The sequence below is a fragment of the Macaca thibetana genome, chromosome 10 (assembly GCF_024542745.1).
Source record: "Macaca thibetana thibetana isolate TM-01 chromosome 10, ASM2454274v1, whole genome shotgun sequence".
In the NCBI taxonomy this organism is placed as follows: Eukaryota; Metazoa; Chordata; class Mammalia; order Primates; family Cercopithecidae; genus Macaca; species Macaca thibetana.
Window position 1 is genome coordinate 67,949,868 of NC_065587.1, and position 27,842 is coordinate 67,977,709.

Here is a 27,842-nt window from a genome sequence, read left to right on the forward strand (position 1 = left end):
CAAGACTGGATCCACGATTTCTCATGGCATGATCAGCTGGAGCTTCCCTTTGCCTCAGACACTACTTGCCCCCGAATGTCCTCTTGTCTGACACCCCTTGTATCTTATGGTCTGTTACCTGCCTGAGTCTTCAAAGCATTTGAATTTTTAATCCAGCATTTTACAAGTCTAAGAAGTTGAAAAATATCTTCATGATTATAATTATTTTATTCAGAATTGAGGAAATGGGATCAGGAGGTGAGTGGCTGCCTAGCCTCCTAGGTATGATTCTGGAGGACCCAATCACACATCTCCTTCCTCATTACCCCAGGCCCCACCACTCAGAACATCTGTGGGAACATCTCAAGTGGTAAGCAAATGTGCTGGGCCAACATTGCTTAATTTCTAGGAATGCCAGCCCCTGCAGCTTCTCTATACCTTCTCTGGATTTTCCCTCCATTTGTCCAGGCCCTTAGCCATTTTAGAATCCAAAGATTTTGGGGGAAAGGGCCCAGAGGCTTTTGCTTTGGCAATAAACCCAGAGTCAGAATTTCAGGAATGGGAAACTCTTAAGGTCATCATATCGAATCTCATTTCACACACAGGGTAACTGAAATTACCCAAAGATGGAAAGAGCCTTGCCCAAGGTCACCCAGGAAACTATAGTCACAAACTAGGATAAAGGTGTCAGCCTCCTGACCAGATCACTCCCCAATCCAGCCTTTTCCCCATAATACACACTGTTTCCATCCTCACCCACATAGTTCAACTCCCTGCCCCTCTTTTCACATTCTTATCTCAGTGCAACAGAAGCCCTGACTTTCTATCATACTGGAATCTTGGAAACTCAGATTCATACTTCTTTAAGATTGAGGGACACTTTAGTGGCATAATTACAAGGTGGATACATTGAACTCAGGCTTTAAAGGCAGAGAGCCTGGAGTGTCAGCTCTTCAAGTTCCTAGCTGTGTGACCTTGGACAAGGATGCTCCCTCTCTGAGCCTCCATTCCCTCATCTGTCAAGTAGAAATTATAACGCTAACCACATGACAAGATGATTAGAAGGGGTACAGGAGATATAGCAGGTAAAAAGGCAGCCAGTAGGCTTGGCACAAAGTCAGTGTTTAATAAAATAATTGTTATAGAACTGTAAATTAGGGCTTTTAGGTCTAAGTGAAATAGTACAGATATGATCAAAGGGAAGGATGGACAAATTAGAGCACATAGACTCTTTCTAAATTGTTACAGGATTGATACTGCTAGATCCAATTTTTTCAAAGGGAAGCTATGACTCTGGGTTTTTAAAATACCATACAAGCCACACAAAACACTTCCACAAGCCACATTCAACCTAAGCGCTATTAGATTGTTATCCCTACAAACTTATCTCATCCCAGCTCCCTCATTTTGCAAATGGGAGATAGTAGAAATAGCTAGTCCTTTTAGCCATATCCAAGAAACCATAGAGATGAAGGGATCCTTAGCAATTCTAGCTACTCCCCTGAGACCCCACACCCATGGCCATTTTTGCCCCGTTTGAGGGAAACTCAGTTTACGCTTAACAAAGAAGAGAAGTATTAGTTTCTTGTAAGTGGATTCTGAATGGGGGGATAGCCAGTGAGTCAAAGGGCATCTGGCCCACTTAAGGCTGAAGGAAAAGGGGGATGAAGCTTGGCTACCAAGAATAGGAAGTTACCATTTCAGAATCTAAAAATATCTTTCACCATCTGTCCACTCGGGCACAGAATGATAAATGCAGATTAGTTCCTGGATGTACACATGAGTATTTTTATGTGTCACGCTAATAATAATAACACCACCTTGTGTGGATAGAGCTCCAGCCCCCCTTTTCCCCTAGGGTAAGCTAAGTGGAATATACACATCATCTTGGCAGGAATAGATAGGGAAACAAAGGCACAGAGATTCGACAACATAACAAGAGTGACACAGCAAGTGAGCAGCAGGGACAAACCCTAGGAGTCCTGTTTTCAACCCTCAGCCCCAAACTGAATCTTCTGAGTTAGGCAGAATGTGTTAACAAGTAGCAGAATAAATATAACAACAGCAGTAATCACTTTTTATATCTCTAGAGTGACTTTTTCCATGCTTTCCCCATGCTCTTAAAATGTTGTAGTCTACAGGGCCCACATGCAGACCTCTCACCTGACCATCCCAACAGGTAAGAATAATGCAATTATAAGACAATGAGATAAGAGGAGTAGGGATTCTCCCTCATTTCATAGGAGAGGAAACTGAGGCTTGGAAGGAGGAGGGCAGCTTGCCTAAGATCATACAGTAAGCAAGTTCATTCGTCAGACCACGGAAGAGCCTAAGCTACTAAATAGAAATTCAGATTCAAGAGGAGCCCTAGGTTATAATTACCCCTCTCTCCAGTTAACTTAGTGCAGCAGGCACCCTCAGTCCTGGCAGAGGAAGAAGACTGGAAGTGGGCAGCTTGAACAAAGCCTCAGTTTTGCATTACCAGTTTGGGATTAAAGGGCAGCCAGTGGCCATCTAATCTCAGATTCAAGATTCCAAATCCCCTTGGCCCTGTTGGAAGGGGAGGACACTTAGTTGGGAGAAAGGGGGTCATAGGAAGTAGAAGGAACCTGAGGTTTCCCCAGTTGGGTCCAGCATATCTTTCTCCAAAAAGCCCAAGAAGTTTAGGCGGGATATTCATTTAGCTGTCTCAAATTCTGTGGCTCTCCTTGCAGATTGTGAATGAGCTGCAATTCTGAACTGAGCATCTTTGAGAGCAGGAAAGGACTTCTGAGATCTTTCCTGAGCCCAGGCTTGGCACTCAGGCAGAGAGGAGTGGGTTATGGCAGAATGGGGCCCTGTGGTCCTGTTTCAAGCTTCACATTTATCCTCATGAGCCCCGGATCCTCCCCACTCATGCACACCCCTGAGGATCTCTTTCTCTCCTTTCTTACCCCATCTCCTCCCCTCTCAAATGCCAGGTCAGACCAGATGGCACTGGGGTTGGTCAGGGCTTGGGGGCAGAGGTTAGGGAGCAGCCGACTGAGAAGAAATTGGAGCTGCAACGGGGTGGGGCGGGGCGGAGGTCAGGACAGGAGGGTAGCCCGGAAAGGTCAGATCAGGGCTGGGACGGCAGGTAGCCCTTCGCCACCCCCCGTCCTCGGGCTCAGCTCTCTCCACCTGCGCTTCTCCTACCTCCAGACCTGGCCCAGCTGCAGGAGGTGGACGAGGGTCTGCAGCAGCCAGATGCAGAGGCGGCAGCAGCGGCGGCGGTAGGCGCTGGCCGAGGAGGGCGCAGGCTGGGGACCCGGCTCGGGGCTGCCTTCTTTGGTCCGGAAGGCGCCGGCGCTGTCCTTGGTGCTGATGGCGGCTTCGCCGGCTACGCTGTCCTTGGTGCTGACGGCGGGTCCCGGGGACCCTGCAGGCTCCGAGTAGTCGTAGACGAACCAGCGGAAGCTCAGCAGCTGCACGACCAGTGAGGGCAGGAGCACAAACAGCAACGTGAGGCTGAAGCAGGTGTGTTGACCCTGCAGGTAGTAGGAGGCCGCCAGCCACAGGTCCGTGGCGCCGTCGGAGAAGAACACGAGCAGCGCGCACAGCACCCAGCAGCAGTCCCGCAGCTCGTAGCGCGGCCCCGGGCCGCCCGCCCCGACGCTCCCCGGGGGCCCGGCCGCCGCCGCCGCCTCCCCGCACCCGCCGGCACTGCCCCGGGCTCCACCGGCCACCCCCTCCGGGCCCGGGCCGGCCGAGGCCGCCGCTCCATCCGACTTCGCGGCCATGTTGGCGGAGCGGGAGGCGGGGAGCGACTTCCGGGCGGCGGAGGGGGGTGCGGCGTGGGGAGGACCTTGCGCGGGCGGCTCCTCTTCCTTCTTCTCTTCTTCCTCCTCCCCTCCACTTCAATTATTCATTCTCCTCGGCGCCGCCCCGCCCCGCCCCCACCCTCCTGAGCTGCGGCCGGAGGGGGGCAGCCCCCGGGAATGGGGAAGCAGGGGAGGGGGGGCGCATCCCAGGTCACCCTCTCCCTCCTTCCTCGGAGGCGCGGGGCTCCAACCCCATGCTTTCTGTCTCTCATCTCCCCCCGGACTGCACTTCCTTTTTTCTTTATCACTGCCGCCTTCCCATTCTCTCCACTTCGTTTTTCTCCTGTGTTCACCTCCAGGGGTCTGGGTCTGACGGGGGGTGGGTATGGGTGGGTGGGGGACTTGGAAGAAAGGAGCTGGGGGACTTGGGCGGGCCCCCCAGTAACCCTTTAGCAGTCACTCCATGCTAACGCTCATTTCCAGTTTCCTGAGTGTTCACGTATTGTTCCGTCCCCTCCTTTGATCTTGAGAGGTCCCCTTTTCTTATTGTCTTCGTTTTGAAGCTGAGAAAGCTGCAGCTCTGAGTTGCTGTCTCTTCCTTACTCTCCCCTTTCCCTCCCTCAGGGACTGCCTTCATCTGGCTACAGCCCTAGTAGAGTAGGGGGAGGGAAGGGGACAACATCCAACATCAAGAGGAAAGGGATGGGAGGAAACACCAGGTGGAGGAAAGAGCAAGTGCAAAGGCCTGGAGGCCTGAGATTGGAGGGCATATCTTCAAGCAAGTCGATCTCAGATCCAGGGGAGTAGAAAGATGGGGAAGATGGGGCTGGAGAATTCTGAAGATGAGATCCTAAGGGGCCAGAAGGTGGCCTTTATCCAGCGGGCAATGGGAAACCACTGCAGAATTTGAGCAGAGGAGTTATGTGGTCACATCAGGATTTAGAAAGAAGACCCAGCAGCCAGAGTAGAGAAGCGATCACAAGGAAGCAGCCTGGGGCTGGTGAGACCAGAAGGAGATTATAGCAGTAATCTATGAGAGGGGGTGGGGTTTCCACACATCCTGGATACCCCAAGCTCATCTCCCATCTCCGCCTTTGATCAGATTGGATGTACCCAGGCATTTATTATACAAACACTCATGTAGTAGTGTCTCTTTGCCTGGTACTGTCCAAAACACTACAACTACTAACTCATTTTACCCTCACAATTTGTGAGCTAGCTCCTTTTTTCCTCCCATTTTACAGACGCAGAAACTAAGTAACAGAGAAATTAATTTGTTTAGGGCTGCACAATTAGTAGGAGCTAGAGCCAAATTCATGCCCATCATCTGGCTCCAGAATAGGCTTTGCTACCCTTCAAGGGGAGGGACAGAGGAGGGGCAAAGGGTAGGGGGTGAAGAAAGAGGAGCTGAGGAAGGGAAGCAGGAGAACCAACCTGCCTCAGAGTGGCACGGAAGAGAGGATGAAGGGAGACAGCTGCCCTGGGTCAGGAAGGAGAAGCCATCTGCAGTCCTGCAGCCTGGCATCCTTTTCATGCCCAGGGACTGTTTTGGTCTCAGCAATGCTTAGGAGGTTGGGGTACCAGCTGTTGCCCAAGGCTGAAAACAGAGCAGAAAGAGTTAGGGATTAAGGGAGTTTTCCAGCATGGATTCAAGGCTGACAGTCCCCTATTGACAGGCATGTTTAGTGAGCAAGAGTGTTTATGGGTCAGGCTGGAAGGTCTAAATCCCAGTGTAATTTAGAAAGGAATATCTCTGCTTTTTCTTTCTCTCCCACAACCCTAGGCAGGAAGACTAATGAAGTGCAGAGAGCCCTGGATGGTAGCGGGCAGGGGAGAAACTCTGGCCGCAGCCACCCTGAGGGTCCTCGGTCAGTTCTTGTATGTGTCTTGATCTCTTCCTTTTCACTGGTGTCTGGATAGGATATGGCAAAGTTAGAGTCCCACTTTTGGGCCCCATCCAAGTGAAGGCAGCCTCTCTACTTCCCATGATGCTCTATATCCCAGGATTTGCCTATTCAAACAGGCAGCAGAAGACAGGTTTTTTAGGTCTGAGACTCCACAGCCAGGGAATCTGGGTTTAAAACCCGTTCAGCAGCTGGGTGCAGTGGCTCACACCTGTAATCTCAGCGCTTTGGGAGGCCGAGGTGGGCAGATCACGAGGTTAGGAGTTAGAGACCAGCCTGGCCAACACAATGAAACTCCGTCTCTACTAAAAATACAAAAATTAGCCGGGTATGGTGTAGTCCCAGCTACTTGGGAGGCTGAGGCAGGAGAATTGCTTGAACTTGGGAGGCGGAAGTTGCAGTGAGCCGAGATCAGGCCACTGCACTCCAGCCTGGGCAACAGAGCAAGACTCTGTCTCAAAAACCAACCAACCAACCAAACAAACAAACAAAAACCATTCATCCCTTCCTGGCTCCATCACCTTGGGCAAGTCACTTAATTTATCTTCAGGGAAAAGTAAAATGAGAGATAACCAGTGCCTTCCTTCTAGGACTGTGGTGAGGATAATTAAAGCTAATTATTAGACTAGGGTGATGTCTCCTGCAGGAAACCTTCCTGACTCTCCCACCCAGCCGTGCCCTGCTCCTTGTCTCACAGAGAAGTCTCCCTGACACAATCCTGTTATGAGCTTCCATAATATCTTTGTTTTTTCCTTCTTAATATCAGCACATTGGCAATCTATGCTTGCCTGTTCGGAATTGCCTGGGAGCTCCATGAGGATTGGAACAATTCATCTATTTTCTTCACCACCAAATCTCCTAGTGCCCAGTGCTATGCCGGGCACTCAATAGGTATTCTACAAAAATCATTAAGTCAATGAATGAATGAATAAGTGAGTGAGTGATCACCCCTACAAATATGTTCTGAGGCTGGGCATGGTGGCTCACACCTGTAGCCCAGCACTTTAGGAAGCGGAGGCGGATGGATTGCTCAAGCCCAGGAGTTTGAGACCAGCCTGGGCAATATGGCCCCATCTTTACAAAATAGACAAAAATTAGCCAAGTGTGGTGGCATGCACCTGTAGTCCCAGCTACCAGGGAGGCTGAGATGGGAGGATCACTGGAACCCAGGAATTTGAGGCTGTAGTGAGCCATGATCATGTCTCTGCACTCCAGCGTGAGTGACAGAGTGAAAAAAAAAAAAAAAAAAAAAAAAAAAAAAAAGGATAGGTTCTATAGGTTCTTCCCATTTTATAAACAAGGTAACTTATTCAGACAAGGGCAGTGACTTATGGAATTATTAAGCCTTTCTGTGTGTCACGAGCTGTGCTAAGAACTTTACTAGTACCATCACATGTTATCCTCAAACCAGCCATTTCTCAGGTAGAAATTGAAATTCAGGGAGGTACTGTCACAAATGCCATTTGTTAGGAAGTAGCAGAGTTGGCATTCAAGAACTCTATGCTAAAAGTTCAGGTGACTAGGGGGAGTGACCAGGAGAAGGATTTGAAGTGTGGATGAGGTATGGAGGTGACCCACCTCTCCGGGGTATTGTACAGGGGACTCTACCCTGAAGGGGTTTGGGCTGGTGTGTTCCGAGTGGCCCGCCAGTTCAGAGATTCAGACAAAAACCAATAGGAGTGCACAGAGGTGATGTTCCAGTGGTGGGGGCTGGGGTGGGATCAGCTTGGGCAAGCACTCTGCAATAGGCAAGTTCAAGGACTGAGAAGAGGCTGAGTCTGTCTTGTGTGGAGGGAGAAGGTGGCCGCAGCCGGTCAGAACTGGAAAAGTCCTTTGGGATTTCATCCAGCTCTCCAAGCCCCTCTCTCATTTTACAGGCAGGGACTCTGAGACTCAGAAAGAAGTCCCATGTTTTGCAAGTGGCAGGAGCCAATCTGGGAGCCTTTCCCTAGTCCCCCACATCTCTGACCTTTGTTGGGAATCACTCTTTATTGTTGCTTAGGCTGGAGTGCAGTGGTGCAATCATAGCTCACTGCAGCCTCAAACTCTTGGACTCCAGCGATCCTCCCACCTCAGCCACCTGAGTAACTGGGACTATAGGCACATACCACCATGTCCGGCTAGTCTATAACATTTTTTTGTAAAGACGAATTTTGCTTTGTTGCCTGGTCTGGTCTCAAACTCCTGAGCTCAAGCAATCCTCCCTCGGCCTCCCAAAGTGCTGGGATTACAAGCGTGAACCACTGTGCCTTGCCAGGAATCACTTTTACAAACAGCCCTCATCACGTTTCCTTGCTTAGCCTTGCTTCGGGATCCTGCTGAGGGTTCAGCTCTTGTATACTGCACCCTCTGCTTGAACCAGCTCCTGATAATCTTCCTTTAGTTCCGACTAAAATATTTGCACCTGTGCAAACTATGCATGAGAACACTGATACAGCATTGTTTATAAAAGCAAATAGTGGGAATGACCTAAATGCCTATCAGTGGGAGACCAGCTAAATAAATCATGAGACTTGTGACAATGCGATGGCGTGTAGCAGCAAGCTCTCTATGTCCTAATACAGAAAGACTTCCTCGGGGAAAAACAAGGCAGAGAACAGGGGATGAAGCTAGGTGAAAAGGGGAATAATAATGTATATTTTTAATGTGTTTTTATATGCATAAACTTTGGAAATTTACATAAGGAAATAAAGAGATTACTGAAGGGGGAACTGGGGAGAAGGGCAGGCAAGGATGGGAGGGAGACTTCATGATATATGCCAATTTATGATTTCTTTTTGGAGTCATGTGCATGTATTTACTTATTAATAAAATAAAATAATAATAGGGACAGCTGCTACTCAGCTCCTGCTGGGTGTTGTAATTAGGAATGGGTGGTCAGTCTGGTCACATTTGTTAATTATTCAGGAGAAGTCAGAAATTTGGATTTTACTGTGAAGTTCCTTGATTTTTAAGCACTGGCTCCAACTTTTCTCAAACACTTTTCAGGCCAAATAAAAAAGCCAGCAGGTTAGACGCAGCCTGAGGGTCACCACTTTCAGCCTCAGCTCTAATAGCTTCCTGGAGTCCTCAGCACCCCAGGTTACTGTCCCCCATGGGCAGCTACAGGACTGAAAAGTGTCTTGCCCTACCCCTTTTGCCACCCTCCAACCCGCGCCCCTTGGAGCTGTGACATGTGGGGCTTTTAACTCAAGATTTGGAAGGCAGAGCAGGGTTATGAACTCTCAGATAATTCCCTCCCCCAGGGCCCTGCAGGCATCAAGGCCCAGCTGCTCCTGCCGCCCACCCATCTGTCCCTGGGAGGTGGGGACAGGAGCGGGCTGGCAGGGAGGGGGTGGGCAGGAGTCCCCGATCTGAGCCTCAGATCACTGGGTCTGTTCAGACCCAGAATCCAAGGGGAGAAACCTGGAGATTGTGAGAAAAGAAAAACAGTGTGGCTGGCTCACCTAGTTGATATGTTCTGAGGTCATTCACCAAATTACCAAATCCCAAAGCTGCAAAGGCCCTAAAGGAACATCTTGTTCAACTCCCCTATTGGACAGATGAGGACACCAACCTGTGCTCCCCACCACACTGCCCCAGGCTTGTCACCTTTCTCCAGGACAACTGGACTGCCCCTGCCTCCTCACTGGGTTCCCAGCAGCCCCTCTTTTCTCTCCTCATGTTCAGTCTCCACCTTCAGCCAGAGGGGCCTTTTAAAAAGGGAAATTTCATCAGGTCCCACATCTGCTTAGAACTTCCAACTGCTTCCTGCCTGACTTTCAGCCAAAGTCCTCAGCCCTGCATATATTCTCTGTCCAGGCCCCCTCTCTGACCTCATCTCCCACTGTCTTTCCCTTGCTCACTCTGTTCCAGCCACACTGGCTCCTTTAACAAGCCAACCTTCTTCCTTCCATGGGGCTTTTGTTCCTGCGGTGCTCCCAGGTATTCACAAGGCTCCATCTTTCTCCTTTCTAAAATGTTGCCTCTTCAGAGGGATTTTTCTCGATCGTTTCTCCCACTCCCCTATGTTCTCTATCCTTTCACTTGCCTTATTTTTCATTCATAACCTTGATCACTACCTGATTTTATAATACGTATTTATTTGTTTCTTGCCTAAAAGGTAAGTTGCATTAAGGCAGCAGTCATGCCTATCTTGTTCACCACTGTATCCTCAGCACTTAGTGGGGCCTGGCATATAGCAGATGCTCAGTGTGACAGAAAAGGACAAAGCGCTACAATTCAGGTAAGAGCCAGTCCTGGTTCTGCCATTACCTGCACAGGTGACCTTGAGCAAGTCACCTCGCCTCTGTAGGCCTCAGTTTCCTCATTTGGAAAAAAAGGGAATCACTGACATCTTCAACTCAACAATCCTGAGAGGTCTTCTTCATCCCAATGCCTCTTTCTTCCCCATAGAGTCAGAAAGTCCTTTCAATAAACATAATTGTATTTATTTATTTACTGAATGGTCAGTATATTCACATGGTTCAAAACTCAAAGGCACAAAGGGGACACACTGAAAAGTGTCTCTCCTACCCTATCCTCCAGCCACCCTCCCCTTCCCAGTGGGCAATCAATGCTATAAGTTTCTTGAGTCTCTCTCTCTCCCTCTCTTCCTCTCTGCCTATCTCGTCTCTCTCTCATCTTCCTATTTATATACCTACCATCACCATTTTAAAACAAATGATAGCTTAATTATATATAGTCCTATACTTTGTTTTCCCCACATGACAGCATTTTTGGAAACTGCTTCCTGTCGGTACATAGAGGGACCCTCATTCTTTCATAGTATGGCAACATTCCATTGCATGCACATGCCACAATTCACTTCATCAGTCCCCCAAATCATGGGCAGCTAGATTTTCTCCAGCCTTTTACAGCAATACTTCAGTGAATGACTTTGTGGACATGCCATTTTGGGTATCTGTAGAATAAATTTCTAGTGATAGACTTGCTGATTGAACAGCGTGTGTGTTTTATAATTTTGATAGATGCCCTCTATAGGGGCTGTACCAATTTATCCTGCATACACCAGCATTGAGTGAGAGTGCTTGTAAAAGGCCGTTTTAAATGGCCTGCAGTAAGTCCTCAAGACTCCTTACAGGTGGGTAAATCACTTCACCTTGCTCAGTTTCCTCTTCAATAAAATGGGTATCCTGCTTCATAGAGTGGTGGTGAGGATGAAATGAAATAGTGCATGCAAAGTGCTCAGCACAGTTCCTGGCACATAGTAGGACCTCTATAAAGGTTAGCTATTCTTTCTCTGCCCCCAGGGAGCTCTGTGGAAACAGGGACTTTGTCTGTCATGTTCACTGCTATAGCACAGCTTCTGGCTAATAGTGGGCATCCAGTAATTATTTATTGAGTGAATGAGTCCATTTTCCAGCTTTACTTTGCTGACCAGGGCTTTCTGTCTATCCTTACAGCCTCTCTTCCCCTTCTCCTTGGACTCCAGACACACTGGTCTTCCCCTGGCTCCCTCCTGTCACAGTGCCTTTGCACTTGCAGTTCCCTCTGGCAGAAGCACTTTCTCCACCCCCGTCCCAACCCCCCACCATCCATAGCCTCTCCATTTGCTTAGTTTATTTCTACTCATCCTTGAATCTCAGCTTAAATGTCACTTTCTCAAGAAAGCCTCCTCCACCTCCAGTCCAGGACCGCCCTCTATATAATTTCACTGGACTCTGAGCTTTTTATTCAAGCATTATCACAATTAGGAGGGTGCATGCATGGTGTCAATCTTGTCCCCATGGCTGAAAGCCTGTCAGGCCCAGGACTTGGCCTGTCCTATGTACCACTGGATCCCAGGGCCTGGCCGAGTACAGGTACTCAATAGCCATTGACCTGAGGGAATAAGTGAGGCCCACATCAACTTTCCAAATGGGTGGACCTGCCTGTGCCCAGCCAAGAGAGGGGGAGTCTTGACTGAATGTTCCATCCTCTTTCCAGTGGAATGAGCTGCTCCTGAAAGGTTCTAGTTGGTTAAGGGGTAGGGGTGAGAGGCAGGAGAGAGGGGAGAAGAAGAGGAGAGAGAGAAAGGGAGAGTGGACCCTTCATTCCCATAATTAGGTCATGGCCTCAGTCATTCAACAGACCTCTCCTGAGCCCCATCTGAGGGTCCTGAGCACCTTCAAGGAAGCCAATGGAACCCCTGGCCTCAATGGACTCTTGGGCTGGTGAGAAAGCCAAAACCATGAACAATAACAAATACCTGGTCTTGTCCAAAACAGGAAAGTGTCTGATGCCAGGAGAAAAGGGAATGAAAGTCCCTCTGAGAGAGCTGAAGGAGAGCAACCCTCTTGGTGGCAGGGGTGGGGCAGGGCCTTCTAGGAGGAGGGTCCTTAAGGGAAGAATAAACACTCAGCAAAAGACATTCCTGGCAAAGGGCACGGCCTGAGCACAGGGAAAGATCTGGGAAAGTTAGGATGTGTTTAGGAACTGGTGTTCAAGAAGAGTGGAGGAAGATGAGGCAGAAAAGAAGTTGAACTCAGAGAAAAGTACAAGGAAGCATGTCCCTGAAGGATGATTGCAGCAGTTTGTATCATCTGCAAATGTGGAAACAATTTAAATGTCTATCCACAAGAGACTGGCTGAGTAAATACGTTACTTACAGCCACCACACTGGCGGGCCATGGAGAGGTGGAAATGCCCAAAGTTGGTGAGAATGTGCCTCACCAGTAGGAGTGAAAATGAGGAAGCCATCCGGGAGAGAAATGTGGCAGCATTTAGGAAAAAGAAGGCTGGGCATGCTGGCTCACGCCTGTGATCCTAGCACTTTAGGAGGCCAAGGTGGGAGGATCGCTTGAGCTCAGGAGTTTGGGACCAGCCTGGGAAACATGGTAAACCTTGTCTCTATTAAAAATTTTTAAAAATTAGCCGGGTATGGTGGGGTGCGTGCCTGTAACCCTGACTACTTGGGAGGCTGAGGCAGGAGGATTACTTGAGCCCCGGAGTTCGAGGCTGCAGCGGGCTATGATCAGGCTACTGCACTCAGCTTGGGCAACAGAGTGAGACTCTGTCTCAAAAAAAAAAAAAAAAAAAAGAAAAAGAAAGAAAAAAAGGAAGAAGAAGTGTGTGTGTGCCCTATGACAAGGCAATACCACATAGGATGTCCAGTGTGGCGCTGTGTGTGTTGATAGGGGCAGAAAGCAACTCAGGTGTCCATAATCAAGAGAGTGGACAAGTGAAATGAGGTAGAGGCAGCTCTGCAGTTCTCTGGAGCTAGAGGAGTAAGGAGCTAGAGGTACCTAGAGTGCTACAGTGCATGAAGAGATCTGAGAAACATTGGGAGAGGCAAAAAAAAAAAAAAGAGAGAGAGAGGAAAGGAACATGACTTACAACTCAATAACATTTATGTGGATTCAAAACACATGCCCTGGGCCAGGCACGGTGGCTCATGGCTGTAATCCCAACACTTTGGGAGGCCGGGGTGGGAGGATCACTTGAGGCCAGGAGTTCAAGACCAGCCTGGCCAACCTGACGAAACCTCGTCTCTGCAAAAAATACAAAAATTAGCCGGGTGTGGTGGTGCACACCTGTAGTCCCAGCTACTTTGGAGGCTGAGGCACAAGAATCGCTTGAACCCAGGAGGCAGAAGCTGCAGTGAGCTGAGAACATCTCTGTGTCTTTGGGTACATGTAGGTATGTGTTTCTTTGTTTGTTTGTTTTTTTTGAGACGGAGCCTCGCTCTGTTGCCCAGGCTGGAGTGCAGTGGCCGGATCTCAGCTCACTGCAAGCTCCGCCTCCCGGGTTTACGCCATTCTCCTGCCTCAGCCTCCGGAGTAGCTGGGACTACAGGCGCCCCCACCACGCCCAGCTAATTTTTTTGTATTTTTAGTAGAGACGGGGTTTCACCGTGTTAGCCAGGATGGTCTCGATCTCCTGACCTCGTGATCCGCCCGTCTCGGCCTCCCAAAGTGCTGGGATTACAGGCTTGAGCCACCGCGCCCAGCCCATAGGTATGTGTTTCTATTGTGTGGAATTACACACAATGATAGGAGTGGAATTGTTAGGTATGCCCAGTTTTAGCCGATACTAATAAACTGGGTATATGGTTTGGTATTTATTTATTTATTTTTGTTTTGAGATGGAGTCTCACTCTGTCGCCCAGGCTGGAGTGCAGTAGCACGATCTCAGCTCACTGCAACCTCTGTCTCCTGGGTTCAAGCGATTCTGCCTCAGCCTCCCAAGTAGCTGGGATTACAGACATGTGCCACCACACCAGGCTAATTTTTGTATTTTCAGTAGAGACGGGTTTTGCCATGTTGGCCAGGCTGGTCTCTAATTCCTTACCTCAGGTGATCCACCCACCTTGGCCTCCCAAAGTGCTGGGATTACAGGCATGAGCCACTACACCCGGTCCCACTAAGAAGTTTTGAAACAGAAACACATAAAAAAACATGATGCATTTTGCAAGAAATTCTGAGTATTTAAGGACATATCAAACACAGTAGAGAGGGTTTCAGTGAGGTCAAAAGTGAGTGGAGGTGGGAGAAAATAATATAAACAAGAAAGGGTCCTTGCAGACTAAATCATGACCACGTGCTAATAACTGAGAGGCAGGATTAACTCAACCCACTGTACTTCAGTGCATGAAAATAAAATGTAAATTTTAATGTAGAAAATGAGATAAGCAAACAGACTATATGGCTAATATACTACAGAATATATATACACACACACACATACACACACACACACACACACATATATATACACACACACGCTACAGAATTTATATTTATATATTTGAGGCAGGGTCTTGCTCTGTTGTCCAGGTTTGAGTGCAGTGGTGCGATCTTGGTTCACTGCAACCTCCGCCTCAGCCTCCTGAGTAGATGGGACTACAGGTGTGCATCACCATGCCTGGCTACTTTTTGTATTTTTTGTAGAGATAGGGTTTTTCCATGTTGCCCAGGCTGGTTTCAAATTTCTGAGCTCAAGTGATATGCCCCCGTTGTCCTCCCAAAATGCTGGGATTATAGGCGTGAGCCACTGCGCTGGCCTCACTATAGAATATTTTGCAGCTATTAGAAAATAGAAAAGAGATCTAAATGTCAATCAAAGCTGTCCAAGAGCAATGCTGCAAAGCACTAGGTTTGTGTGCGATGCCCTCCACCTGCCTTCCTGTCCTACCATCTCACAATAGTCCTGTGGGTTTTCTCCAGGTTCACAGCTATGTCTTTAAATGCATATCACAGTTCTGAAAAGACATACCCAAACTGGGATACTAGAGGGAACTGAGAAGAGCGGGAGGAGGGTAAAGAAGAGTTTAGTCTTCTCTGTAATGTTTTTAGTTTCCATAAGAAGAATCCATTTATAGAAATTAAAATGAATGAATTTGGTATTAAAAGGTAGTAGTAAAAACCAGCTCAAGGAGGGCTGGAATGTTCTGGGCTTGCACTCTCTTTGGGATCACTTAAGATTTTTCAAGTCAAGCCATGGGCCATCTGTTGCCTGGTGAAAATGGAGGCGTGGGGAGCTGGGAGACATGTCCCCACCTGGTGTCCCCATCTGGCTGCATGACCTTGGGAGGGTCCCATCCCCTTTCCTGACCTCAATGTCCTCATCTGCCCAATGGGATTCAGATTTTTGTGTTACCCAGGGATGTGGGAGGATGAAGTGAGGGCGCAAAGAGAATCACATGAATGTAAGGGATTATTCTCCGGGTCGGGGAGGAGACAGGGTGGAAGCATCTCTTCTACCCTAGCCAAGCCCACAGGGGTGCAAAGGAAGTGGAGGGAGGAGCTGAGGACCACCCAAGTGAGCACACAGCCCATCTGCAGGACAGGAGCATGTTGTCAGCAGCTGGGAGGCCCAGCCAGAGCTGGTAGGGCAGCCACCCAGGCTGCTTGGAGAATCTGGACATTAAAAGGATTCCTCTCACTGCTCTCTTAGTGCAGCTCCAGCCCTGTCACTTCCCCAAGCCCCCATTTTCACCCTCCCACCCCCTCAACACATACACACATATCTCAGAGGAATGCACTGCACTTGCCCCTCTTCACCCATCCTATCACCAGAGCCACGCGGGGCTTTCACAAGGTAAACCCAATCATATCTGTGCCTGCTCAGCACCTTCCAGCAGCTTCTCAGGATCTGAGAACAAACCAGTCCCCTTACGTTAGTGGATAAGGCACGATCCCAGGCCTCACCTTTAAGAGTCTGGCCTCAGAGAGAATCTGCCTTAAGTAGAATTCTGACTCTTCTCCTCATTCATTCATTCATTCATTTATTCATTCATTCAAAATTGTTTATCAAGCACCTACTGTGGGAGCCAGGCACTGTTCTAGACATTTGGGAGACATCAGTGAAGAAATGAATGAAAGATTCCTGCCCTCAAGGAGCCTCTCTTCTAGCAGAGGGAGACTAACAACAACCATAAGTAAATTATATGGCAAGCTGGGAGGTGACAAAAGTTATGATGAAAAGAAAGAAAAAGAAAAACTAGAGCAGAGGAAGTTGATCAGGAGTAGCAGGAAGGGCAGAAGTTGCATTTTAAACATGGTGGTCAGGGCAGGCTCCACTGAGAAGGTGTCATTTAAGAAAAGACTGGGCCAGGCGCGGTGGCTCATGCCTGTAATCTCAGCACTTCGGGAGGCTGAGGTAAGCAAATCACCTGAGGTCAGGAGTTTGAGACCAGCCTGGCCAACATGGTGAGACCCCTGTCTTTACTAAAAAAATACAAAAATTAGCTGAGCATGGTGGCACACACCTGTAATCCCAGCTATTTGGGAGGCTGAGGCAGGAGAATCACTTGAACCCAGGAGGTAGAGGTTGAAGTGAGCAGAGACTGTGCCACTGCGCTCCAGCCTGGGTAACAGAGTGAGACTCCATCTCAAAAAAAAAAAAAAAGGAAAAGAAAACGAAAAGACTAGTAGGAGGTGAGGGAAGGAACCATGTAGACATCAGGGAAAAGTGCAGGCAGAGGCAGCAGCCAATCGAAAGACCCTGAGGCAGGACCATGCCTGGCTTGTGTGAGCAGCAGCAGGGAGGTAGTCGAAGACCCAGAGAGGGGGACACTTTTCCAATGAACAAGACAGACAAAGTCTCTGCCCTGGGGAGCTCACGACTACAAAGCGAGGTGTTTAGAGAACAAAGGTGGTATGGGAAGTGCAGAGATGAGGGAAGTCCAAGAAACTGTGGGGGCCCAGAGAGGACTCGACCCTCAGGAGGAGGTAACCCCAAGCTGAGCAGTGGGGGCTATGGAATAGTTACACATGAATAAAGGCATGGGAGAAAATTAATCTAGACCGATGTGGGAGTATGTGCAAAGGCCCTGAGAATCCCACCACTGGTCACCAACCCCACTGCTGTCTCTTGGTGCAGTGGCCACCCTCTCCTGCCTGGATGATTATAGCAGCCTCCTCTTGGGTCTCCCACAGAGGGGCAAAGAAGCTAGAGTATGCAGTCACTAACACCTCTCTTTTCTCGGTAGGAGTTCACACTCGTGGATATTAATTCACTGCATTCCCCTCTCAACCTGCATCCATGAGCAGAGGAAGCAGGAAGCCACAGGCATATGCAGCAGTGTCTGCAGATGACCTCTGGGGAGGCCCTAGTGGATTTTGGGTGGGGCTCTGCCACCGCCTTCTACAGCCCTGTGTGCTCAATGTCTCCTTCTCCTCTCTGTCCTACCCTCCCTCCCTCACTAATTCTGTTCAAATATTACACTGGCTGTTCCCTCTGCCTGGAACGCTCTTCCCCTAGATATCCACAAGGCTCACCCCCCTCATCTCCTCCACACTTCTGCTCAAATGCCATCTCCTCAGAGACACCCTCTCTGACCATCTTATCTCAAATGGCCCCTCCATTATTCCCTCTCCACCTTGTCCTGTGCTATCTTTTCTTTTCTTTCTCTCCTTCCTTTCTTCCTTCCTTCCCTCCCTCTTTCTCCCTCCTTTCTTTCCCTTTCCTTCCTTCCTTTCTTTGTTTCTTTTCTTTCTTTCTTTCTCTCTCTTTCCTTTTCTTTTCTTTTCTTTTCTTTTTTAGAGAAAAGGCCTCACTCTGTCACCCAGGCTAGGGTACAGTGGCACGATTGTAGCTCACTGCAGCTTTGAACTCCTGTGCTCAAGTGATCCTCCCACCTCAGCCTCCTGAGTAGCTGAGACAACAGCCGCACACCACTACATCTGGCTAATTTTTTTATTTTTATTTTTTTGGTAGAGATGGGGGTCTTGCTATGTTGCCCAGGCTGGTCTCGAACTCCTGGTTTCAAGTGATGCTCCACTTTGGCCTCCCAATGTGTTGGGATTACAAGTGTGAGCCCCCACATCAGGCTGCTATTTTTCTGGTAGCACTTTTCACCACCTGACATATATTTACTTGTTTGTATGTTGATTGTTTGTTTCTCTCACCAGACTGGGAGATTCCTGAGGGCAGGGACCATGTCCAGTTTTGCTCATGGCAGAATCCCTATCACAGGGCCTGGGAAGTCAATAAATAATTGTGAAATAAATGGTTCTGAAACTGAAATGCTCTCCGAGAGTCTTTCTGAGTCTGACCATTTCAAAGTCTTGGAAATGACTATGATTCCCCACCCCAACATTTCCAGTGGCCAGGGGTGGCCTCTAACGGCTAGTCACCACCAAGAAGCTGCTAATCTGGGAGCCTCTCTCAGCCTCTCCCCATCCAGGCCCATCTGGTAGGGGTCAAGGGTCAATGTGGTCCAGCCCTCTGTGGGTCCTGAGGTAGAGGAGACGCAGTTCTGGGGTCCAGGCCGAGGGACGCCTGGTGAGCCCCATTTCTGCTTTGGCAAACATCCCCCTTTCCTTCTCAGGGCCTGTGTCTGCATATTTGAACCAGAAGGTGTTTATACAAAACATCCTGGGTTTGGCGACAAATTCACCCTCAGTGAGGAATCCTTAATGAATCTCCCTCCTTCCCCAGACCAGGTGGCTGAAGGAAAAATTAGCTCTGCCTCTGGTAGTTGAAGGCAGCCAAAGGCTAGGCAACACAGAGGTGCTGCTGGGGCTTCTGGGGCCACAATTTTGGGGGAGGGTTTTTTCAGGGTCCAGAAATGGCATGGACACCAGGCACTCCTGGCTTGCTGTGTGATGAGGCACTGCCTTTCTCATGGCCTCAGTCTGCAGCTGTGAAATGGGGCAGTAATAATCCCATCCATACAAAGGTTGCTTTGACACTCAAGTAAGGCAAGGGGTGTGAAGGGTTACAAGAGGTCAAAAGGAGAGAAGAAGAAGCTGGAGTCAGAGAGGCAAAAGATCAGAGTGATAATACCAGTTCTGCTCTTTAGACTTTCAAAGTCCTTTCCCAGCGCCTTTTACAGCCCTGTGGGCTCAATGCCTCCTTCCCCTCTGACCTCCTGCCTGCTTCCCCCTGCCCATTCTGTTCCACATACACTGGCTGTTCCCTCTGCCTGGAACACTCTTCTCCTAGGCATCCACATGGCTCACCCCTCACCTTCTTTTCAAAGCCTTACCTCTCTCTGAGTTCTGTTTTTTTTCCAGCTATCCAATGAGGAGTTTGGGCATGAAGACCTCGTGGGAACTCTCTGGTTCTGATGGTAACCATTTTCCATCTTCCTGCCTCCTCTGGGAAGTCCTACCAATCCTACAACCCACACCCGTTTGCTTTTCTGAGCTACCATTTCATTGCTTACTGCCCATAGTTTTCAAGTCTGTTCCTTATGTATAGGCCAGTTACTTTGGGCATTGGGTCCAACACAGGGGCTCAAGTGAACTCTGGTTAAATGGAATTAAAAGTGATAAAGTGATTACTGCTGGAGTGCAGTGGTGCCATCAGAGCTCACTGCAGCCTCCACTCCCCAGGTGCAGGTGCTCCTCCCACCTCAGCCTCCTGAGTAGCTGGGACCAACAGGCGCGCCCCACTGCACCCAGCTAATTTTTTTTAATTTTATTTTTTATTTTTAGTGGAAACGGAGGTTTTACTGTGCTGGCCAAGCTGGTCTCTAACTCCTGGGCTCAAGTGATTCCCCCCGGGCTTTGGCCTTCCAAAGTGGGATTACAGGCATGAGCCACTGCGCCCAGCCGATTCCTACTTCCTTCCGATTCTGTGGAGAGACACTGAGGCGGATTTTTATTCATCCCCTTTTTATAAATTAGAAACTGAAAGTGTCAGAGATTAAACATAAGTCACACTGCCACATGGGCCTTCTTGGTGTTTCTTAGCCAGGGGAAGAATCATATTTCCCAGGTCCTGATCACTACCTGCCATTAATTGTCGGTGTTTCCCACTGGAATGAAGTTCCATGAAGGCAAGGATTTTGTTGTGCTCACTGCTGCATCCTAAGCACCTAAAACTGGTTGGCACATAGTAAGCGCTCAAGAAGTGTGAACCGAGGAGTTCAGAGACAACCCACGGACTGAACTCTCTGAGCCTGCAGAGGGCGCTCCAGCCCCGCCCCCAAAGCTAGGCCCCGCCTCTCGCAGCCGGCTGGCGCACGAGCGTTGGAGCCTGCGCACCACCGTTCTTTTAACTGCGCAGGCGCGGCGGAAACCCCTTGAGAGCGGCGCATGCGCAGCGGGAGTCGAAACGGAGACCCCCCCGGGGTCGCACGACAGCCGCAGGAGGAGTTGGTGGGCGGTATGCTATCGCCCGAGGCGGAGCGAGTGCTGCGGTACCTGGTAGAGGTGGAGGAGCTCGCCGAGGAGGTGCTGGCGGACAAGCGGCAGGTGAGAGGCCCGTCCGCGGCGCTGGGGCCTGGCGGCCGGCGCCGTCGGAAAGCCCGCGGGGTCGCGGAGAGTTGACCCGGACAGGCGGTTAACGGCTCCGAGGCGACAGACGTGGGCCAATAAATATTCGGCCGCTACTAAGCGAGCGCCTGCGCTGTGCTGGTCATTCCTCGCTCTTCATCTTTTCTCTGCCCCTTGCCATGCTCTCTGGATCTCGACCCATCATGCTCTGGGCGGTTTCCTGAGCACCTGTTTCAAAATGCACTTCCCGGCCCCATGGTTGATCTGGGGGCACCGCCCTGTAAAGGCCCTTGGGGAGAGCTAGAACCGAAAAGAGGCCTGAGGGGGCCTTGTGACTGGGAGGGGGTGGGGACCTGGGGGAAGGTGGCGCCCTGTTTATGGGGTGCCTTGTAGGGGGTTTGGGTCAGGCTCTAATTTAAGTGCCAAGCTTTAGAAGGGAGTTCCTTGGGGAAGGAGGGTGACGTAATTGGATTTAGGTTTTAAAAGGATCCCCCGGCTGCTGTGTGGAATACAGAATATAGGCGGGCAAGGGTGAAGGCAGGGAGACGGGTGAGGGGCCATTGCTATGGTTCAGACCAGAGATGGATTTGGACTAGGTAGTGGTGGTGGAGAGAAGTGAAGGGGTCAGAAATGTATTTTGGAGACAGACTCAGTAGGCCGTGATAGTGGCTGTGTAAATGGGTGAGGGAGCCACGGGAGTCGTGACTCCCTCTCATCTCCAGTTAGAAGGGTCAGGTATTTACTGAGAAGGGGAAAACTTGGGCAAGAATCTGTCAAATTAAATACTGGATCAGGGTGTGCTGGATGAGAATAATAAGAGCACTTAAAGTTTATCAGCAGGCCTGGCGCGGTGGCTCACGCCTGTAATCCCAGCACTTTGAAAGGCCGAGACGGGCGGATCACGAAGTCAGGAGATCAGGACCATCCTGGCTAACACGGTGAAACCCTGTCTGTACTAACAATACAAAAAATTAGCCGGACGTGGTGGCGGGCGCCTGTAGTCCCAGCTACCCGGGAGGCTGAGACAGGAGAATGGCATGAACCCGGGAGGCGGAGCTTGCAGTGAGCCGAGATTGCGCCACTGCACTCCAGCCTGGACAAAAGAGCGAGACTCCGTCTCAAAAAAAATAAAAAAAAGTATAAATAAATAAATAAATAAAGTTTATCAGCTACTTACTATGTGCCAGGTACTGTGTTAAGTCATTTAATTGCTGGCTCAATAACCTGTGAGGTAGGTACTGTTTGTAGCTCCATTTTGAGGAGGAGTAAATAGGAAGGTGAAATTACACAGCTTGAGGCAGACAGCAGGATTCGAACTTGGGTATTCCAGCTCCAGAACCAGCACTCTCGTGCAGTATACTGTACTACTGCTTCACTTCCTTAGTAGCTATTGTGTTGTTACCACTGTCTCAGTGCCCCCAATCCTGCTGTTCCAATCTAGTACTGTTGGGTTTCTCATATTACTAGTTCAGAATCAGCTGGAGAAGTTTGTCCAAAAATAAACATTAGGCCTGCTTAATCACAGTGTGTAGGGGAAGGGTTTCCACTCCCCCGGTGATTCTGACATGCCCTAAAGTTCGAGTGGATAATGCAGAATTTCCCGTTTAGTCAGCACATGTTTTCCCAGCATCTTCTCTGGGCAGAGGGCAGCTGCACACAGCATTGTCTTTCAGACCAGGAAGCTGAGTGAGAGAAGAAATACATTCACACATCAATCCATTTTAGGCAGGACATTGGATGTAACCAGGAATAATTCATTGTCTCTGCAGCTGTTGTCTGTCAAGAGGTGACAGCTTGGGGCAAGAGATAGCTGAGTTCCCTCCTGTCCCTGTGGTTTTCAGATTGTGGACCTGGACACTAAAAGGAATCAGAATCGAGAGGGCCTGAGGGCCCTGCAGAAGGATCTCAGCCTCTCTGGTAAGTTGAAATTTTCTCAGTGCAGCCCTGGAGGCCTGTTCCATTTTCCTTTAAGGCCTTTACCTTGTCCCTGATAGAGATCAGGCAGGAGGTCACAGCTGTATAACAGCCTTGTGGGAAATTGAAACAGTCTGAGGAGATGGGGGAGCAAATTTTGCAGTTCTGGCACAAACTGTGGTTCAGGATTTTGCCTGCTCACTTCAGTGACTGGTTGTTAGCTCCTGGCTTAGCAACAATGGCACACTGAGAGAGTGTTGGAGATGTATGAAACTGATGGTTCCTGCCCTTGTGCTTTACAGATGAGGAAAACAACGTAAAATGTGTAATTGAAAGTTGTAAGAAAGCCAAAGATGGAATTGGACTTGGGGTGGGTGTTGAGAATATATATCTGGAAGAATGGGAACCCTTTAGATGAGGCCGAGTGGCTGTGGCAGAGGAAGCAGATGGGGAGTAAGTATGGCTGGAGAGAGGGGCAGAGACCAGGCCATAATGAAAGGTCTTGGGGGATAAGGGAGGAAGTTTACATTTTGTTGAAAGTGCACTAGAATGTGGAGAATCTTCCAGTTGCTTCTCATCTCATCTGAGTAAAATCCAGAGGTCCTGCAAGACTGAGTAATCCAGTCCCCGTGAATCCATGAGTGTGCCAATATCATCTCTGCCCCTGCCCCGCCCCCCATGACTCCATCCACACTGGTCTCCTTGCTGTTACTTTATTTATGTATATGGAAACAGAGCCTTGCTCTGTCACCCAGGCTGGAGTGCAGTGGCGTGATCTCGGCTCACTGCAACCTCTGTCTCCCAGGTTCAAGTGATTCTCGTGCCTCAGCCTCCTGAGTAGCTGAGATTACAGGCATGCACCACCACACCCAGCTAATTTTTGTATTTTTAATAGATACAGGGTTTCGCCATGTTGGCCAGGCTGGTCTCGAGCTCCTGGCCTCAAGTGATCCACCTGCCTTGGCCTCCTAAAGTGCTGGGATTACAGGTGTGAGCCACTGCGCCTGGTCCCTTGCTGTTCTGAACACCCCAAGCACACTACGGATCTTTGCTGTTCCTGTTTCCTCTGTTTGGCTCACTCTTTCCCCAGATGTCTGCAGTGCTCCCACTCTCACTTTCCTTGGGTCTCTATGTAGATATCGTATAATCAGTAAGGCCTTCTCGGACTACCTGGTATGAGTAACAAGGTCCTCCTCTGGCATTGCCTAGCCATCTTAGCCTGCTTTATTTTTCTCTGCAACTTTTAATCAAGGTGTGAAAAATCCTATCTTTGTTTATTCTCTCTCTTCCACTATAACATAAGCTCCAAGAGGGCAGGAACTTTGTCTTGTTCTGCTGTGTTGTATCTAAAATAATGCCTGGCAGATAATAGGTACTCAAAAAAAAAATTGTTGAAGGAATTACCATTTGCTCTTTCAGAAGATGTGATGGTTTGCTTTGGGAACATGTTTATCAAGATGCCTCACCCTGAGACAAAGGAAATGATTGAAAAAGGTAAGGCCTCCTGGGGATGGGTCAGGGATGTGCTGCCTCTTCCACCAGCTTTGGTCTTAACCCAGAACAGGGAGTCAGGCTTCAGGCAGCTGGAGGAGAGGCAGCTCTGTCACAGGGTTCAGACTGCTGTGGGTTTCAATTCCACCTCTGCCACTGTGGGTTATTTCCTCATTTCTAAGAGGGGAATGTGTCTATGTAGCACAGCTGTGAAGTTGAGGTAAAACACTATGTGTGCCTAGCATAGTGCTTTCTTACTAGTGAGGAATCAGTTGGGCTGCAACTAACAAAACCAAACAAATTGAGGCTTAAGGAAATATGCTTCTTTTACTCTTGCATAAGAAATTGTCCAGAGGTGTGTAGTCCAGGCCTGGCATAGCTGCCCAGCAGTGGCACCTTAGCATATTCTCCTGGTTGTTGTTTCATCATTGCAGGCCTCATGTCCTCATGTCCTCATGCCAGGCTGGAGGAAAGACAGAAGGCTTTTGCCACATAGAGCTTTGCCTTCTATTTTGGAAGTGAGGCCATCTCCTCAGGGACTTCCTGCCAATATCTCATTGGCCAGACTAAGTCACATGGTTACCCATAGCTGCAAGAGAGCCCAGGAGAGTGAGCTTTTCTTTTTCACATGCCCTGCAATAGAGACTGGGTTGAATATGGAGGTTTGGGGAGAGTAAACGTCTAGGGTCTGCCATAGCTTGGGCACTCAGCGTACTCAGTTTCCACAGCCATAATCTGGAAGCTCTTTGGAAAAGCATCTTAAAGCAAGTCAGGCTACAAATGGATTATTGGCTAGAAAAAGAACAGGCTACACATATTTTTTCTTCCATAACCTTGAAAATGGCCAAAAGGACAAGCCAGGTTGACTCAGTCCCTGAAGATAGGGTGTCTTCACACCTCATGAAATAAAACTTCTTTTTTTTTTTCCTTGAGACAGAGTCTTGCTCTGTCACCCAGGCTGGAGTGCAATGGCGCTATCTCGGCTCACTGCAACATTGCCGCCCAGGTTCAAGCAATTCTCCTGCCTCAGCTTCCTGATTAGCTGGAATTATAGGTGCATGCCTTTATGCCTGGCTAATTTTTGTGTTGTTTTAGTAAAGACAGGGTTTCACTATGTTGGCCAGGCTGGTCTTAGAACTCCTGACCTCAGGTGATCCACCCGCCTTGGCCTCCTGAAGTGCTGGGATTACAGGCGTGAGCCACTGCTCCCGGCCAATTACATAAAACTACTAACAGAGAAAGCTATATCCAGCATGGAGAAGTTTCCAACTGTTGTGTTGAAAAAATACAGTAATAATATGGTTATAAAATTAAACTGCACTTGGTGGTGGGCTGTAGACTAAGCTTTCAGAGGGGTCCCTTGCCTGGGTTGAGGATCTTGTTGGCTCTTTTGGTCCCCAAATGTGGTCTTGTCACCGTACCTAGAGGGGTTCTGAGACATCATCAGGTTTCTTGGGGATCAACACAGGCTAAACAAGCTCATGGACACTGGGGTTACTCATTCACAATGAGAAATAGAACCAGGCTATAAGACTTGGCCATTCAGGGTTTCTCCCCGTCAGAAAGAGTGAGTCTGTGGGGAGACAGACTAGCCAGAATGTCACTCGTGAGCAGGTAGAATTGGCTGGGTGACTTCAGTTGATTGGTCAATGAGGCTTTTGATAGCCACCTCTGTCATCACACTGACTTTTCTCAGGGGCAGTCCAGGACACTAGGAGACCCTTTTCTGTTCACAGTGGCTAATTAAGTTAAGCCTGAGCATTAGGCTTTCGTGTTGATTGTTTACGTCACATGTTCACACAATCATATTTTTCTAAAACCCCCCCACCTTGATGGACTCGGGTTTGTAAAATTTCTTAGGCATCCATTTTCTAGCCATCTAGGGTGGGCTGAATCTAGAGATGCTTCTTTGTTTGTGCATTGGAGTTTTCCATAATTTCATTGTGGGAGGGCGGCCTAAAGTCCTGATGTTGCCTTTTCTGTCCACTGACCACCTCAAGGTACTTTGCATAATGCAAAAAAGGCCAGTGTAATGGAAGTCGGGACTGCTGTGTCCTGGGCTCTCTGAGTGGTCCTGAGCAGGTCATGTCCCTTCTAGCCTTGAATCCTTCCTCAGTTGGCCTCTGATGTCTCCTTTTCCTTCCTGAAAGCTACACGCCCTTGCTGGGGAGAGGCTGGCATCTCCACTCCTGAGGTCAAGTCTGTCTGGTACAATCTTATCCTCTGCTTGCCCCCCTCATTTTTTCAGATCAGGATCATCTGGATAAAGAAATAGAAAAACTCCGGAAGCAACTTAAAGTGAAGGTCAACCGCCTTTTTGAGGCCCAAGGTATTGGCCTAGCAGGAACTGGAGACAAGGAGGGGAGAGAATCATCAGCATGGACTTTGAAGGGCAGGGGTGGGAAGCCCAACCCTCAGAGGTGGGCAGTGGCCGGGGCAGCCTGTGAGTGGCCCTGGAGGTATGCACAGTGGTTGGTTGTAGCTGCCCAGGGACAGAATGGACGGGAATTTATAGAGTCCTAGTCCTGTCACAGCTTCTTTTCCAGGTCCCAGGAACCGCTTGGGGTGATCTCACGTTATACATCAGGGCATGGCATGGGGATCAGATAGCTCCGACTGAGGAAACTCAGAAGGCTTCAGTGAGTGATTGAGGTCAGAGCTGAAATTCTTGATAAACACAAGCACTCTAGATTGGTCACAGGTCTTGTAAAAATTTGAGACAGCAGAGTCATGACTTTGTAGGTTCTTGGTGACACAGGAGTGGTGGTGATGCCTCATCTGGTGCATTGCAGAATTGGAGGCCCATCCCTGCCAGACCTCCAGGCCAAGTTTGGCAGCATTAGTGCAGCGTCAGCCCCTTTCCTGGGCCTGGTTCCAGAGCCAGCAGGAGGCCTGACATGCTGATGGATCATCTTCTCTCCTAGGCAAACCGGAGCTGAAGGGTTTTAACTTGAACCCCCTCAACCAGGATGAGCTTAAAGCTCTCAAGGTCATCTTAAAAGGATGAGACTCAAGAACCAAGATGGGGGACCAGCAACCCCCCAGGGTCATGAAGGACCCAGAACCCTCCAACCTTGACATCTGTAAGAACAGGATCTGCCCTGTAAGGGGACAGGCGTCAGGAATCTGGCCATGAAAACCTCTTTGTCTGTAGTGCTTGGCTACTCTGTGATGGCAGGAGGGAACCTTCAGCCTATCTGGCTGCTGGACCTGGACACCAGGGCTCAGTGGACACAAGATCTATTGATGGGCCCTGGTAGCCATCAGTGGGTGTGTGGGGCAGTGGCTGTGGGGGTGTAAGAATGACTGCAACAGGCACTTCCCAACAATGGCCTGCTGTTCACATGGACCCTGAGCAAGGAGGGAGGGAGGGAGGGGCAGAGTGGAGTTTCATTCCAGCATTCCCCTCAGAGGGGAGAGAGGTTTTCAGGCAGGTGCCATGGGATTGGAATAAACCAGGAGGCTCATGGGTGGTTGCTGAATGAAGAACAGAATCTTGGTGCTTTGTGGCTCACCACAGCCATCTGTGGGGCAGGCACACACACCTCCCTGCCAGCTCCATTTTTGCGCTTTTTCCCTGCTTGATTCCAAGAGTGGGTGCTGCCTAGCAGCCCTTTGTGGCCGCTCTTTACTCAGGAGGGCCTTGCAGAGTCCTGCACCAGGCCTGGGTGAGTGGGTGCCCCTCTTACCATATATGACATGTGTCAAGAGTGACCTTCCACCCCCTCTGAAAGTGGGGCCTGGCCAGCACTGCTCGTTACTGTCTGCCTTCAGTGGTCTGAGGTCCCAGTATGAACTGTCATGAAGTCAAAACTCTTGTGTTCATTAAGGGCTCAATAAATGTTAGCTGAATGAATGAATAGTAGCAACTAGTCTTTATTTACCTCATCTAGTCCTTCAGTGAGGGCACGCCGCTCCATTTAGAATACCACCTATGAACATGGTTCTTGCCTTGAAATGAACCTGTGATAGGCAGGTGACAACAAATGGTAGCATGGCAGGGGCACACCTCTCCTGGTCCCCCTGCTTCTTGGCTCTGGCTCATAGTTACATAGAAACACAGGCTGTCATGGCCAGTTCTTAACGTTTTTTCTTTTTTTTTTTTTTTTTTTTTGGAAGGAGTCTCA

At 49.2% G+C, this 27,842-nt stretch overlaps 3 protein-coding genes across 4 annotated transcripts in view; 2 read left to right on the top strand and 1 right to left on the bottom strand.

Annotated features, from left to right (window-relative positions):
* Positions 1–3,737, bottom strand: part of XKR7 (XK related 7) — a 32,977-nt gene extending 29,240 nt beyond the window's left edge. Inside the window, exon 1 of the mRNA XM_050807419.1 lies at positions 3,154–3,737. Within this exon, the coding sequence (XP_050663376.1) occupies positions 3,154–3,737 (584 nt within the window). The remainder of the gene's footprint in view (positions 1–3,153) is intronic.
* Positions 1–27,842, top strand: part of DUSP15 (dual specificity phosphatase 15) — a 746,139-nt gene that overhangs the window by 633,258 nt on the left and 85,039 nt on the right. The gene's annotated exons all lie outside the window — the stretch shown is intronic.
* Positions 5,148–27,571, top strand: PDRG1 (p53 and DNA damage regulated 1). 2 transcript variants are annotated; one of them, XM_050807347.1, is made up of 6 exons: positions 5,148–5,151; positions 20,129–20,289; positions 22,152–22,227; positions 23,644–23,718; positions 25,964–26,044; positions 26,640–27,571. In XM_050807347.1, exons 2-6 carry the CDS (start codon positions 20,131–20,133, stop codon positions 26,720–26,722), a joined length of 474 nt encoding a protein of 157 aa, XP_050663304.1. In that variant the 5' UTR covers positions 5,148–5,151; positions 20,129–20,130; the 3' UTR covers positions 26,723–27,571. The 2 variants fall into 2 exon arrangements, with proteins under 2 accessions (XP_050663304.1, XP_050663303.1); XM_050807346.1 differs by lacking the exon at positions 5,148–5,151 and having other exon boundaries at positions 20,073–20,289.